This window comes from Ixodes scapularis, unplaced genomic scaffold (assembly GCF_016920785.2).
Source record: "Ixodes scapularis isolate PalLabHiFi unplaced genomic scaffold, ASM1692078v2 PGA_scaffold1__304_contigs__length_218370807, whole genome shotgun sequence".
Classification (NCBI taxonomy): Eukaryota; Metazoa; Arthropoda; class Arachnida; order Ixodida; family Ixodidae; genus Ixodes; species Ixodes scapularis.
This window is the reverse complement of record NW_024609846.1, coordinates 208,576,533-208,592,853: the sequence shown is the minus strand read 5'-3', so window position 1 is coordinate 208,592,853 and position 16,321 is coordinate 208,576,533. Positions and strand designations below refer to the sequence as shown.

At 46.7% G+C, this 16,321-nt stretch overlaps 1 protein-coding gene across 2 annotated transcripts in view; it reads left to right on the top strand.

Annotated features, from left to right (window-relative positions):
• LOC8039463 (homeobox protein cut) overlaps positions 1 to 16,321 on the top strand; it is a 427,455-nt gene that overhangs the window by 333,365 nt on the left and 77,769 nt on the right. For both annotated transcript variants that reach the window (XM_040206275.3, XM_029985749.4), the window contains one exon: positions 2,929 to 3,061. In XM_040206275.3, the coding sequence (XP_040062209.1) occupies positions 2,929 to 3,061 (133 nt within the window). The remainder of the gene's footprint in view (positions 1 to 2,928; positions 3,062 to 16,321) is intronic.

Below are 16,321 nucleotides of genomic sequence, written 5' to 3'. Positions count from 1 at the left end.
TATACGGACGAAATGGGCTTTCGTCATCTTTCGGCATATGGACGGAGGGGAAAATGACGACGAACTTACGCGATTATCGGGCAAAATAGTGAGGGGAACGTCAGCGCAGTCTGAAGAACGAAGTCGGATAGCAGTCTGAAACTCCTTTAGCCACGCTCTTATCTGCTGTCATCGTTGCTGCCACCTTAAGAAGCGTGCGGCGTGGCGATTTCCCCAGCTCCTTCTTATCGCTCCAAATCCAATCAGATGGTTTCACGCACCTATAAGAGCGCCCAGGAACGAATTTCGAAGCAAGAGGCGTAAACGTATACTAAGCGACGCCTTGCCGATGCGTGGCGCCGTCCCTCCTGTTTTACCTTCTCATGGAGGCACGGAGCCACGTACACGGGCGAGCGAACGGAAGCGTAGCAAATAGTCGGCAACGAGTCATTGTGACTGCTCCAGATTGACAGCAGCTATTGATCCGGGCTGCCGGGTCGGCGATGGACCCATCCACGGAACGGGGTCTCTCTTCATTCCCATGCAGGCATCGGGGAGCTCTTAATCCGTGCTCTTTATGCTTGTTTGCGATATCTTCAGAAGGCGCGCCTTCCCTGCCCGGGTCTTCTCGTGTTTACGCTTTTTTCTTCTTCTTGCCCATTGAGCGACGCCAGTCAGCCGTTTGATTCGAGCACAATACGCGCGAGAGGAACAACCCTTTCCGTCTGGATGGGTGCCGGGCGTTCGTTGACTTTGACCGCGGACCCATTTGAGCGTCGCGTCTTCTAACGACTGGCAGCGATCTAGGCCTATGCCGTCTCTGCTGCGTCTGCAAAACTGCTGCATCCATAATTCTACGAGGAGTTTGTGCGCCGCTCTCAGTTGAGTATTTTTTTTTGAAGACGACAAGTGAGGATATTTTACTCGCCACTTCAGCAGCGGAGGTACCGCGGTGTGAGCTTTGCGCTCTTTCATTCGTGGATGATTGGATTCACAATAAAGAAGCTTGGTGCTTGCACCTTCGTGACATCAGAATAGGAACATAAGCCTCCAATATATCGCTCGTATTTAACACGGTCCAATTCGCCTACGTGTCGCAGTCCTAAGTGCTGTTCTACGTCGAGCATCCAGATGACAGCCATATTGATTAACGCCGTTGTGCCCTTTATAGATATGTCGGGAAAGTGGACCCGTGTTACGCATAAACGCTAATGCCATTTTTGTTGAGGGGGATTTGTGTGGTCGGCGTATGAGTGCGAACGTCGCGCGTGGAACGCTCGCCGCTCCAGGAGGGGCGAGAGCTGATTCGCCGAAAAATTGCCATTCCATATAAATTACGTTAATTTCGCCCTGTCTCATGGACATTAGACTGTATCGCTGATGAAAGTCCCAGCGTGGAAAAAATACAGCTCGCCAGCACTCTGAAGAAAAAAGGGTGTCAAAAGGTGTATTCTTACACGCTTTGTCTCATATAATACACCCCAGAATTTCAATTCGACGTACAGTGCCCTACAGTCGAACAGAGGGCCCGAAACTTTACGAGGGGCTTAATAGCCATGTGGTACAACATTTTAAATACCTAAAGTACGCATCAATGACCATATAAAGAAAACACAGAGTTTTTACAGTAGGGCCAAGAAAACCCGTATTATGTTTTTCGTGTTCAGTAACACGTACATTAGCTATTTCAATAAGTTGGACCACACGGCTATCAAGCCCCTCGTATAATTTGGGCCGCCTGCTCGACTGTAGGGCACTGTATGTCGAAGTGGAGTTTGGGGGTGTATTATATGGGACAAAGGGTGTAACGATACACCTTTCGACACCCTTTTTTCTTGAGAGTGAGGGATGAGCCATCCAGTCTGGCAGGCGAGCATATAGGAGCTGCTCAATGCATCAGCACGCGAACGTGCTTGTTTTGTGGCCAGAAGTGGGCAGCCGGTGCCATTTTCAGTGTTCTTGCGCGCCGGACGTGCCCAGTGCCGTACCCGGAGGATAAAAATCTTCCAAATTCGTGCGTCTTACTACTGCGTCAGGGCCAGGGGGATATTTGCTTGACTCACATGGTGCGATATTATTTGGGATTGCGCAGTTGCGATGACATCGCTCGTGCAAAGAAAAAACAAAGAAAGCGCAGTGAAAGCGGCGATGGCCGATGTCGCAGATGCGAAATCGAAATAAAGATCCCACCATGTGAATCAGGCTTTCGACATCGGTACTAAGCCCCCAGCCGCGAGTCAGGAACTTGGTCTTTATCAAAGCAAAATTTGCTTGGAGACAGGATTTCTTTTTTTTTTTTTTTTACGGACTTTTTAATTTGTCCGGAATCTCCGCAACTACTGGAGACAGTTTAGACCCCAGCTAGAACGGAAGCAAATATCGGTGCTTGACTCGTGTACGCGTTGAAGACCTCGGTGAACTTTTGAGTGATGTTAACGAACTATGAGCTGGCCGTCAAGTTGACATCCTCGTTTTAGTTGGTATTTAAGCTTTGAAACATATATGAGGATGAAAAGGTAATCTTCCGAGGTTCTATTTTTGTATTTACTCGTCGCTGTGACGTTTACTGGCGGCCGGAGTGCACCGAAGACTCAAAAGGTCCAGAGCAGATCTCATAGTGACCGATCGCCAGTAAAACGCGGTACGTCGATCCAAACCTTGTAGTTTCCCAAGAACGCTTCACGTGGATTTGGAACATGTTGATTTCGGAGGTAATGCAACGAAGTCGATCTGAAGCCTCCTTTCTCCGCGCAAATTCAGCATCATTTACATCATTCACACGCGGTTTTATCAAATGCGGAAACGAATTTCCCGCACATATATTGAAGAGCCATGCTTTACGACCCTTCCACGTTTAATGGCCGATTCACGGCTAGTGATCAAAACGGTCGCGGATCGTCGTGGTTGTCTGCGTTTGCTCGAGCCCCGTGCCCTGCCTTCCCGTTCCAGATCCCGAGCGCGGAGCGGCTGCTGGAGCTGCAGCGGCAGTTTGCCGACAAGGAGCGCCTTCTGCAGGAGTCGCAGGCACAGGTCTGCCTCAAGCTGCACGAGGCGGAGGACAAAATCTCCCAGCTGGAAAGTGGTCAGTTCTCGGTCACATTCATCCGTCGCCACTATATATCTGCGCTGCTGTTCGGGCGGGGCAACATCGAGCCAGGAATTGCGTGTTGGGCTCTGGCCTTTTCGGTTCTCCCTATTCGCCTCGAGATCGAACCGTGTCGCCACCGTGCGGCCGAAATTGGAAACGCGCGAAAGCGGGGATACCGCCGTGCGTCGTCTGCTACGGGCGCAGGCTCAGAAGCTTGGATCTCGACGACGCAAGCCCGTTTCAGGCTGAGCTTGACATTCTTATTAAATGTTTTATGTTTTTGTTGCCGTTTCTTCTTACTAAGGGTTGTGTTGTATTGTTTCCCATGCGTAGAAACTCAGCAAAGCGATTATTATTAAGTCGGAAGCTTCCATAATCTTAGTGTGTTGGTTTGTATACAATCGCTGGTCCCGCGTATTTTTGTTATCTCGCAAAATCCGTGGCTTTCATAAAGCATTGAGTGTTGAGTGGGTCTGTAGTTTGATTAGAAAATTAACCCGACTGATCGCTATCATTTAATAGACTAATCAATCAATAAATCCGTATGTTGATTTTTCGCCGGTCATCTTGCGTGAAAGACGCTAAAACTGCACATTTTTTACTGGTTCTACTATGCCATAAATGGCATATTGCATTCCCATTCTAAACTTCACGTTGTGAGTCCTTTATAAGTAGGAACACGCACGGGAAGCCTTTTAAAATGAAGTATTTTTTAAGTTTGCATTTAAACAGTATAATCACCCTCGGTGAAATGACAAGCACGCTGAAGTGGTTTACCGTGCAAGCCTGTGTCACAAAAGAAATAAAGACGTCAAAAATATCAAAGCAGGCATTTTTTACTCCTTGTTGACTTTCTCCAGCACAAGACTCCAATTAACCGGCAAAAGAAAATGCAATTAAAGCATTCCTTGAATACTCTGAAAGTTAATCGATGAACTGCCCAGTCCCGATATACGTTAGGTGAGGGCGGAGGGTGATCGGAAAGTCTCGTGAAGGTCGCTAGCCCTCATCAGTAAAAGAGTATCACTGCGGCCGATGCTGTCTGTGTCGTGGTGCGCGTCGTTTGTTGGGGTTGCAGAGTCTACTGTGTTTGAATACAAGATTATTTAGCCAGAAATTTGTAGTATTAGCCTCTTGACATCCGCGGCCCTCACCAAGAAAATTGAAGCGGGTGAACCCACACTCCCGAGAAAAGCATTTAATAACAGGAACATTGCTGCGCTGTTTGGTTACACTTGTTTATTACAGTCACGGCAGATATATTAGAACAGTTTGTTTCACTTGCTTCAGTTGTCCTACCAACCGTGCGGTTTGCAGATCTTAACTAGAAAAGACACAATCTCCTCATCGCAACGCAGTAGATTTGTTCAGACCACTGTTTCAGACTCCAAAAAACTTACCCACACTATGGCACAGCTAGTAAACGGCAGAGGAACTCAATAGCATGGTGATTTCCAATACAGCGCTAACTTATCTTCATTCTAAATATTTATATTACTGCAAAAGCCAAAAGTAAAAAAAAAAAAAACAAAAAAAAACATAGAAGCTGCGATTTCACAGCCCACAGTACCAGTATTATGTTATCTGAGTTGGAATTTATTGTTTCTTTTTGTTTTTTTTTATTCCCACGTTGATCAACCGATACATCTATTTTAAAAGAAACAAATATTTAACATAAATATTTAAGTTCAGCCGGAGACAGGCATCAGTCGTGGTGATCCATGATTTCCAACGTCTGCTTAGAGCAGACGACGCACCCACAGAAGCGATTATATAAATTTAGGCCGCACGCTGGCAACACAATTCGATCTTCACTGAAGCACCGAACAGTACCGCATCCTTTTCCGCTAGAATTGTTTTCCCACCGATAGTATGCGACAAAATAAACGCAAGAATCTACACCGCCTGGCGCGCGAACGTGGAGAGCCTATGGGGCGGCCGTTCTCCTATCCCCGCTTTGATGATGATGATAGCGCGACCGTAGCGCTACCTCTAGGTCGATCTCGAGGCCAATAGAGAACTAACTGCAACCAGACCGTTTCGAGTTCGTTGCTGTGTTTTGTGTCCACGCTGCATATCGTATGGTGTATCGCGAGCACACTGATAGAACAGGGAGACAGTAGAGAGAGTCTTGGGAATTTGTTCCTGTACCTCCTATAACGGTATCCGATAACGACTCGATGCTTGCGCAAGGGCGCCTGCGAAGTATTGGGTATCCCTAATGAGCCAGAAACTTAACTTTACTCGCCATGTTCTTGCAAGCGATGCGCATTTGAAGCAGGGAAGTTGTGCTTATAGTCTTCGCTGTTGGGCACGTCAAAATGTAGTAGGAGTTTCAAAGAACAGCCGCCAGAAGTCGTTTTGTGGGGTGGAAATGAACGCTAGAAACAAATACAGCCAGAACTTTTTTTTTTTTTAGGTGTAGAAAATTTTGTTTGCAAACTTCCCTATCAAAAAATCTAACTTTTTTTTTTTTTTTTTTTTTATATATATATGCATGGAGCAAGGTATTGCGTTCTGTTTGCACGTTCAAAGCCCGAACCTGGTGCAGCCACCTCTCGAGAAAACACAGGTTTTAAGAGGTTGCAGAGTCGACCTCGGCTCGGACATGCCGTCAGTAGGCTTTAGAAGGCGAATCCCGCGTGGGCTTATTATTGACATCTGCGGCAGCAGCGACCCGCGCAGCAAGTGCCTCTCTCCCCCTCGCCTCTTCTGTGCGTTACGTGGGGCAGTGAATGCGATCGGGTACTCCGTTACACCCTGCGACGGACCGCATCAGACGCCACGAGCCATATCCCAGCCAACCCAATGCCGCGAACGCGCCCCACGTGATCAGGCGCCCCGCGCCTGGCTACGTCCCTCCCGAAGCTCAAGTGACACTCCCACGGAGTGGGATTCGCGTCGAGGGTTCGCGGTGTCCTGCGCGGTCCATCGGCGGCAGCGCGCGTCGTCCTTCAACCGGTTCGCCGGCGCTCATCGGCGGTGGCGACGGCCCTGGCACCGCGGCGGTCCCGGAACAGCCATCAATCGGCGAATCTTCTTTCTGCGGGCTGCCAGGCGACCGCCGTCGCAGTCACAATACGGGCGGCCTGGAAAAGTTCCGCGAATCGGCCTGCATGCCGGCTGCCTTGAGCTGCGTCAACGCCGGACTGGGCCATACCCCCCGCGCGCGCTCTCGGTCGGAAATAGACCGTCGGCGCTGTCAATTCGGTTCAATGGTTCCTTGATGAGCCAGTCAAACCTCGTTTCGCAAGCGGGTTCCCTTCGAATGCAGCATCTTCGGGACTGCGCTCGGAGATAGGGTTCGTCGCTTGATATGGCGTGGCTCGAAGCGATATCTGACGCCATTATAATGGAATGACTAAATAGGAGCGAATACAACGCTGCATAGATACAGCTTTACGCGTCATCCTCGTAAGAGTGGAAGATGTATGGTACGATATGCACACGGGGCGACGCTGTTCGCGCGAATAACCAATGACAAGCTGTTTATTCTGTTTCCCCCTAAAATTGTGGACCTGCCGAAAAACAACAACCAATGTGGGGTAAAGTTCCCATCCAGGGAAGTAACTTGAGCTCTACTGTTTGTTGCCGATCATTACATCGAGTAAAATGCAGAAAAACGTCGGCGTTATGTTCGCGCAGTTTGCGTATCAGGATGACCATTAATTTTTATTGGATTTCAAAAAGCATTTGATAAAGTACCGCATCACCGGCTCCTTCTTAAATTACGCGCTTTCCTAATTGAACCCCCGTAAATCAAAGGATATCAAATTTTCTTTTCAACCGCTCGCAAAGTATTCGCTATAATCAGGAATGCTCATATCATCAGAAAATCAAATCAGGAGTACCACAAGGGACCGTGCTGGGCCGCCTATTTATTCTTTTGTACGTCAATGACCTGTCGACTAATATCCAATCAACCATTCGTTTGTATGCTGATGATTGTGTAGAATGTAGAAAAATATACAGTATTCATGATGGAACTCAACTTCAAAAGGACTTGATTAGTGTGGAAGATGAGTGTAAAAAGTGGCAGATGCATGTAAATATTTCCAAAACAAAACAAAATAAATACGCCGAACGCAGTCGCATTTAGCTACTTGCGCTCTGATGCACCCGTTGAACATGTACACACATAGAAATATAATGGGGCTTCTTAAGAGGAACACTGCACGTGGCCAATCGGGAAACAAACTCTCAGCGTACATCGCCCTCGTCCGCGCTCAGCTAAAATATTTTTTTTTTTTAATATGGAACCCCCATCAGTCTTATTTATTAGAAAAATTAGAGCCTGTCCAAAACAAAGCCACTCGCTTCCATTCTCAAAAATTCAAAAATTACACGCACACAAGCATTACAAAGAACGAAGTTGATACTTCTTACCTCGCGGAAAGAAGGAGTAGATCCGGACTTGCCTCACTGCACACCTTGTATTATCATTCCCCATCAAAGAGAGATTCGTATTGCCCGCCTGCATTCCACATATCCCCCTCCGCCAAACCCCCACGCACTGATAATTTTCAAAAACTTCAATTGGTCACGCCAAGAACAAAGCACTTTAAATTTTCGCCTCTTTTATTATCCATTTTTGAATGGAATTCCCTACCTGATCACATTTTAACTATTCAGGAATCATCTAACTTCAGAACTACACTTGCAACTTTCATAAACACTAATCCCCATGTAAGTTTTTTTTTTTTAAATGTGTGTGTGTGTGTGTGTGTAATTTGTTAATAATAAATTAAATTAAATGAAAAGCAATTTAACAAATCAATATCAAGAGACAGAGATCGAGCCTCCAGCAAGCAGTGAATAAATTATCCTTGGGTGAGAAAATGACATGTGCTCCCTCGCTCAGTGGAAAGGCATATGCGTGCAAAGTATAGATGCCATTGACGTACTCCGATTTTTCACTCTCTAAGTTTTCATTATATATTATACTAGTAATATACAACTGGGATTACAACTCCGTGACTCATGACATTCAAGCTGCCCATCAGCGCTTCCCGATTCAATCTGTGCTGATCGAAGCCGCTTTGGCGTCGCCAGCCTTTCCTTTTTGCCGTTTTGTTTTTTCAGTTGCGTGTAATTAAACTTCCGGCCTTCTGCAGTTGCCGCGTCGAGGGCGTGAGAGACACGTGGCTAAACTCCGTTTCATCCACGATCGGACAACAGACTATACACGCAAAAGTAGAAACGCTTGAAAGCTGGGTGGTCGGTACCGGTTCCCGACAGCTGATTAGTGTTCAAGAGAGAAAATCAACTGGGCAGGTGAGCCTGATGCGGTAGCCACCGGGAAGTTCACGACGCCGAGGCGAGGGAGGAGCACAAGAGGCAGTCAGCTCCCGTTTCAGATTTCTGCATCATGTAAGCACTCAATTAATCTATACGGGCTAAACTTACACTGTAACGGCGCAATAGTGGCGGTCAGTTTGCTCATTTTTCCCAGATAGGTAAAATGAAGCGGAATTTTTAATTGAGGTTCCAGAAACCAAACAGAATGAACGTTGTGACTGACGGAAAAGGAACATCTTGTCGTTGCTTGATTGAAGCTGTGACGCGGACACGGCATTCGGTTCACAACGGTAACGCGTGTATACTCTTCGGCGGGCTGTGGGGTGAGGTAACAAAGAACTGCGAAACATGGATAAATAGGAGTTTGATGGAAACATGGAGTGGTAAAGCGGAGTTCCTTTACTGTCTGGCTACTCCGTAGGCAAAGGGACAAGAAAACACGAACGATTTGTTGTATTTCTTTTCTAGAAGATTAAAGCCGGGGTCACTCTGCTTACACATCATACAAAATACTGTCGGCAAACGGATTCGAACGCAAGTCAACGCGACATTCGTGTTTCGAATGCCGCATGGCAATGAGTTGAAGGAGAAAACTTGGCACGCTGCATTCGAACCACGGATGTTGCAGTGACTCGTGTTTCCGGACTGTCTTTTGTATGATGTCTGAGTAGTGTGACCCCGGCTTAAGTCATGCGAATTGGAGGTTGTGATTATGTTTGTAGCAAAAAGCTAATTTTTAAGGTTTTTTTTTATTTTTGATTTTGACAGATTTTTTAAAAATATAATGCATGGCGATGTTTGTTTCGGTTGTGGGGTTTCTTGACGTTTGAGCAATTCTAGCAGTCCTCTTGATGGTTCTCTAATTCGGCGCTGTCTGCGTGTTCCTTAGGTGTGGTCGTTAGCATTGAGTTGAAGCTTGCTTTGGGCATTGTTATTTCATTTTCTAAAATTTAAGAAGTTATTGCATCTCACTCAAAATATCCACCAATATGGATATAGATGGTTAAGGATTACGCCCAGCTTGTTTCATGGACAATTCAAAGGACGAACTCCTTCAAAGAATCGACGAACGAGCGCACGCCGATAGAGCGGAAATTGCGAGATGATTCGCTGAAATCTATAAAGGAGTTCGTTCTGAAGGCCTTTGAATTGCCCACGAGGGAAGGATACCAGTCTAATAAAAACTTTCATAACGATGACCCCACGCTTCAGAGCGACGTGAATCTTCCACTTTTATGATTATTTGAACTGCGAACACATGTCTTATCTTTCCCATCTGAGGAGCGCATCACAACATCTAAGGCGCTTTAGTACTTCGATGCTTATAAAAAGTCGTTTAATCGATGCGCGGCGAGTCGTGAGGGCAGGCGCCACTCGTTAAAAGAAGTCATTAACGCCGGCGAAACCTTCCGTAGACAATCGCAGCGGCTCGATCAAGCGGAACTTCATAAAAGGAATCAGACGAACTCAATTTTTCCAACGAACGCCGATCGCCTCTTCCGTGCGGCTACGCCGATCAAAAATAACAAAATACTAGCGTGGAGGAAATCTGACAGGTGCTTGCCGTTTGTCGGTATATATATATATTTTTTTCTTCAACGCGGCGAGCCGTTTGTTTAAATTTTTCCCGCTACGGTATTAAAAAAAAAAAAAATCAGAACGTACGATTGATACGTTGATTGGAACGCGATAAGCCTTCTCACATAACCAAGCTCTATTAATGAAAAGACAGTGAGTGTACGTCGACACACTGTTTAGAGACCAGCCTACGTTTGCCCATACCAGGTGAGCAGAAATCAGATTCGCGTGGCATAAAGCGTCTCTTCATGCGCAGTGCCAACAGCTGCACCACGTCAGATACTTGAGCCGGTGTATAGATAACGAGGTCGTGGCGCTTAATTTTTTACGTCATCCAAAAAAAGGCCAACGCGGGGCCCTGATTGGACACGAGAGCCGCGTCATCGTTCGGCGGCGACTCGGCTCCAATCAGCGAGGACACGAGTCTGAGCCGAACGCTGACGCGACTATCGCGTTCAATCCGTGCCCGGCGTTTGCCTCTTCGGGTGGCTCGGAGAATTAAGCACCACGGCCTCTCGTAGGTGTTTTGCGTCAGCATCGGCTGGAAGGAAGGGCTGCACTGCGGGGGAAAGAGAACGCGAACCATGCGATCGGTAAGCAAGCGGAAGTTTGGGCCCGAGCCGTCATTGTTTCGTTTATGATTGCAGCTGCAAATTGGACGGCTTTCGAGCGGCAAGCGCGTGCAGCTGTTTCTGCATATCCGAACCAAAACGAAGGGAGAAAAAGAAAAGAGAGAAAAAAGGGGGCGAGAATAATAAATTACCGTTTTCGCCGGCTTCGAGTGGCTTATTAAAACCGAGCGGCGGCGTCGCCGTGCACGCGGAAATCGGGTCTCTATTTGTGTGCCCCTTCTGCGGCGTGCTTCTCGTTCAGAGAGGAAGGGAAAGCCGCTTTTATAGAGCGGGATGGAACGGAAGGCTCGCTCGCCTGTCCGTCCCTGTCTCTCCGGCAAATCATCGCGTCACGACGCCCCGACAAAAGAGGCCCTCGTCGCCACGATTCGGCGTCAAAATCCCGCACAAAAAAAAGAAAAAAAAAAGAAAAAAGGCGGCATTGTTTTTTTGTTTTTGTCATGCTCGATAATTTAACAATAAATGTGAATCTACGCTTATTTGGTGCCTGACAAATTTCCTCTTGCCAAAGTCCCTTGATACTTTCTTTATAAACAACGAAAACCAGCATGCAGGACGAAGCACATTCTGCCGGAACAAAATGGCGTCTACGGCGTCCTTTAGTTTCTTCTGCTGCTGTGTGGCGCCGTTTTTGCGAATCGAGAGACGTGCCGCGTCCCGCCGTCGTCGTCCCGGAGATTGTTGGTACTTGTAGGAAGCACGAGGAACGAGATGCAACTTTTATCTAGGAACTTTACCTCTTACAAGACAACGCACTGTTTTTTTTTGTTTTTTTTTTTTCTAGGGCTATTGTTTGAACGCTGAGTACTAAAAATGCGTGGTCTCTTTTTGAAATACCAATACTTCGTTGTATTTTTTATTGCATTCAGAGCTCAAGCTCTTCCGTGTAAAGGCTCGTTTACACTCTTGCAACCGAGTACGACCGAGAGAGACGAGATCTGTTAAAACTTCTTAAAATATTTTAGGACGAGGGAACACACTGGCATTCTGGCGCCATCTATGCGGTGACCCTGGAACTGAATTTCACAAGAGCGAAGGTTTTGCGGGATTTCTGAGGTCACATGTGCGTAATAGCTATAAGAAAGGCTCGTTTATAACGTTGACAAAAGTTTTTTGAGCCAAAAAAGAAAGGATAATGCGCGAGAGAAATAGAAAATATGCCGGACCGGCCAAGTTTACACTGCTACCCAGTAGATGGCGCCAGTGTGTCCTCTGGTTTAGCGCGCGTGTGTATGAAGGCACTCTACTCTGGTTGTAAGAGGTTTTAAGGAACCCAGTTTTAAGAGTTCGCGAGAGTGTGAACGGGCCTTTAGTTCTTCCAAGGACCCCTCTGTCGCTTAGCAGCGCAGGCAGGGCGTAATGACAACGTATAGGAACTAAACTTTCTTTTTTTTGCGTGTGTGTGTGTGTTTGATTTTACGTGCCGAACGCCATCTGGCCCCATGACGCACTGAGAATTAATTCAGACTACGTGGGGTTCTTTAGCGCTTATTGTCGTCTGATCTGTTCGAGTGTTGAGGGATTCCAACATTGTATACCTCGATATCTGCTTGGAACTGAGTTTTGAAAATCCTATCATCAATCCTGGTTATATTTACTTGCAAGAATAGTAGTATTTCGATAAAAAGATGCGTATGAAATAACGATAAATCAAGCCTATGCCACCACTGCCACGATCAACACACACCTGGTCACCTTGTATCTTACCTTTCGAGGGGTGACTACTAAAAAGATGAGCTGATATCGAAGCCAAAGGCCACATGGACTAACATTTGCTGAATTAGAGCATTGCCAAAGGTGCAACACATCATGAGTGAAAATTGCCTGCAGATGCTTCTATTCTTGTGGGAACGTGTCCGAAAGTAAAAGTTTTTCACTTTTAAAAACAAAGCACACGACGCTAACAGTTCTAAAGTCACCGGACTGCAACTTCTTCGTGGTTTTGGCTGTGGTGAATGTCCTAAATTTCGAAAGGTGGAATCGGTAACCGAAGGTCTTAACTTAACGCACCGCAACTCGGAGCAGGTGGAGCGAAAGCTCGCGCTACAGGACCCAGGGTTTTTGGGTTCAATCCCCACTCCTGCCTGTTGCGGTCTGGGTGACCATCGTACTGGCTTGCGGTCGTGTATGTACCCCTGCCTGATGCACGTTAAAGACCCCAGGCTAAAAGTGATATACTGCACAATTTCTCGTCTACGGCGCATGCAACAGGCGCTCGTTGAGGCTGACTAACTTCGCGCAGTCTATACATACATACAACAAAATTTTAAAGGTTTTGTATAGTATGCATAGATGTTGTATAGCATGTATAACAGTTTTTGTATATTATGTGGCGTAAATCCCGTGAAACCGTTATTCCTTTCATGTATGTATATTATTGCTGCTTAAATCTGTTTTTTGTTTTTGTTTTTTGTAACTTTAGCTGTCTGCGAAGTGCGCGCGACACGGACACCGTCAAGTCAACATTCGCTGACTTTTTGTCCGTAGCTCCGGCTTCAGTAACCGACACAGGTGCCAGAATATTAATAATAATAATCATCATTATTTTTAAATTGGGAACCAAGACCTTGGTGGCCGTAACAGTGCTCCGCTCAATCCCCACTTCCTTTTAAGAAGAAATGGAGGGGTGCCAATAACGTGGAGTCGACACCGTAGGCTCGGCGCGTCCTTTGCCTCGTCGACATCCTCCGCGAAGGCTGATCGAGAGCAGCCAGGCGAGAGGGCGACGCGCTCTCCGCTCTCGTCGCTCCCTCCGTCCACTCGGTCAGCGTGTTGATGGATGGGTGGCGAGGTTCGCGCTCCCGGGAGGCTCCGGGAACCATCTGTCACCGACCGATGCGCCGAGCTTCCACTCGAAGCGAGCCCCTTTTCTACCAGGCGGACTCACTGACAGCGGGCTACTAGTCAATGTCCCTTGCCGTACGGATCTGTGGGTCCGAGAAATGGACATCGAGGATATTTTTCCGCTTTTTCCGATACAAAAATCTGAGCTCGCACGAGCGAGCTTTAAGTCGTCCTCATTTCCGAAATCACACTTGCGACTGCTCGCGACCGGAGAGGCTTGAAACCGGTTTAAAGCCTCTTGTGACTGCTGACAACCGCTGTGAAGACAGTTGTAAGCAGACATAGGAGGCTTCAAAACCAGTTTTTAGCCTGTCCTGTCGCAACCCAAACAATTTACGGTGAATCGCTTGGGGAGAAAGGAGTTCACCCCCTTAACCGCATTTAAGTGGGACTGAGGTCAGACTTGGCTGCACTCAGAGGTGTGACTAGCGTATAATTGGCAGTAACTGGCAACCATACTACACTCTGAAAAAAAAAAGGGTATCACCTTACACCCTTTTGTTCCATATGATGCACCCCAAAACTTCAGTTCGACGTACAGCGCATTATAGTCGAACGGACGGCCCCAGATTTTACGAGGGGCTTGATAACAGTGCGATATAACTTTTTAAACAGCAGCTAAACTAGGTATCAAAGACCACGTAAAGAAAACACCGAGTTTTTACAGTAGGGTCAAGAAAACTCCGATTATTATTTTTTTTTTTTTTGGTAGCTAGTAACACGTACATTAGCTATTTTAATAAGTTGTACCACACGGCTATCAAGCCCCTCGTAAAAGTTGGGGCCGTCTGTCCGAATATAGGGCGCTGTACGGTCGAATTGAAGTTTTGGGGTGTATTACATGGGACAAAGGGTGTAACAATACACCCTTTTACACCCTTTTTTTTAGAGTGTAAGCGTAACTGTTGCTTAGGATGCGGCGCGCTTAAACGTCTGACCTTAGGCACACTTAACTGCGGCTAAATGTGACCCTCTAACTTGGGTATAAATGTCACTATTGACTGTAGCCGTACCCAAGTCGGATGCTCGCGCCGTGCTGGTGTGCATTGCACGACCAGCATTGCAACGTCGTCACCCAGGAGCTTTATTTTTTTTTTCGGTGTAATGACAACCTTAGGTTTTAGGTGCCATCGTCAGTAAGCTTTACGAAGGAAAGGCTAAACAAAATAGTCGAAATTGGCAAAGAAGCTTGCGGCTCAGTCGCCTTGTGTGTGTACGAGTATACTTTTATCACACCCGCATAAATACGAGCTTCTGTAAAGTGCATAACGTCCAAACTCCGTATATGTTTATGTGATCTTTGACTCGCATTGTCTGAATCCGCGGAGTGAGCTTTATTCGTTCCGTTTGATGCCGAGCTGCTGTGCGCTGCTACATCAGCTAGCGGATTCTTTGATAGGTCGAGATAATCGTTGCTATTAGTTTGCCACTGAAAAGCGCACACGCAGACAACGTATATTCTTTTCTGCCTGAAACCTGGAAAACAAGCGCCGGAACAGTTCATTGCAAAGCGCGGCCAATGACTTGGATTTGCTGCAACGGCTGCGCTGCCACTGATTATGTTTTGTGACGCAAACGCCAAGTGTTCTGGTAGAGTGAACAATTTCTGTCCTATATTCGTTGTGTTTTCTGTTAGCTAATATGTCATGCATACCGCAAGTTATGTACATCCTACATTTTGCATCGCGACACACCTTTTCCACACCGAAGGACAGTCTCATTATTTGGGTCCAAATCCGCGATCCTTTCGCAGTACTTATTGTATTTAAGTGTCGCATTCAAGTTTTATTGGGTGAAGTTTGCATTTGTAGGCAGAAGATATATTTGTGTCTAATGATTGACAACGCTTAACGACTGTCTTCGCAGACCTTGGTGATCCTCGAAAAAATATATATTTTTTAAATTCTTTTTTATTTTTTTTTTATTTTAGGGAGATAAATGTCGAAGCGTTAGACGAGCTGCGCTTAGAGCATCGACACTCAATTCTGTGGTTATCTTGTGGAGACCGCCGTCTTGTTCTCTAGTGCTGAGCTGAAGTAATTGGATGGTGAACGATTCGAAAATGCGCCCTCCTGACTTGTACGGTATGAGGACACTCAGGCGTTATCGTTAAGCTTTGTCGCAGACTGTTTTTACGTTTCTAGATGGCAGAAAAGCGTTTCCTTCGATTTCAGATAACTGGCAACGATGATATTAAGCAACAAGTTGACTGAAGTGTCGCCGTGTTTAGATGTATCGAACCATAAGACAGTCTCAAGGCGATCTTTAAAAAGATGAGATAGAAGTTGATTCCCAAAGCTACCTTCTTTCAAACAATGACATAGAGGTTGATTCTAGTGTTATCCCGTGAATGTGAGTATCACGTTCGCTTTCCCCGAAGATGTAACGAAACGCGAGAGAACACGAAAACTCTCCGACCGGTCGTGACGTCACAACAGAATCTTTCGGCCGCCAAGCGCGTGTCGCTCGAGGGTCTGCCTCGCACTGGCACAAATCGTAAGGCCTTTTTCTGGCCTTTTTTTTAAATATAGCGGCAGTGCGCGTGCATAGCTTTGATAGGCGCATAAGGTGCGCGTGAGCGGTGATCCCAAAAACTCCTTTTGTGACGTCACACTCCTGGAAGTACGGTACTTTGAAAATGATTTTCTGCAGCCTCCATGCACCAAATTTAGAAAACGTAATCCAGCGGTTTTCCTGAAATACAAAACCGCTTCAGCTTTCCTTTTAACGCCCGCTTAAGGCGTTATCGGAGCGTCGTAGAGCAGCGGCGCGAACGGCGCGAGCGACGCGCGGCGGAAAAGCCGCAACTCCTTCATTTCGCACTCGTCAGTTTCTGGCTCACGCGCTGACCAATTGATGGATGGACCGAAAGCGGAGAGGGGAAGGCAGTGCGCCTTCGGCG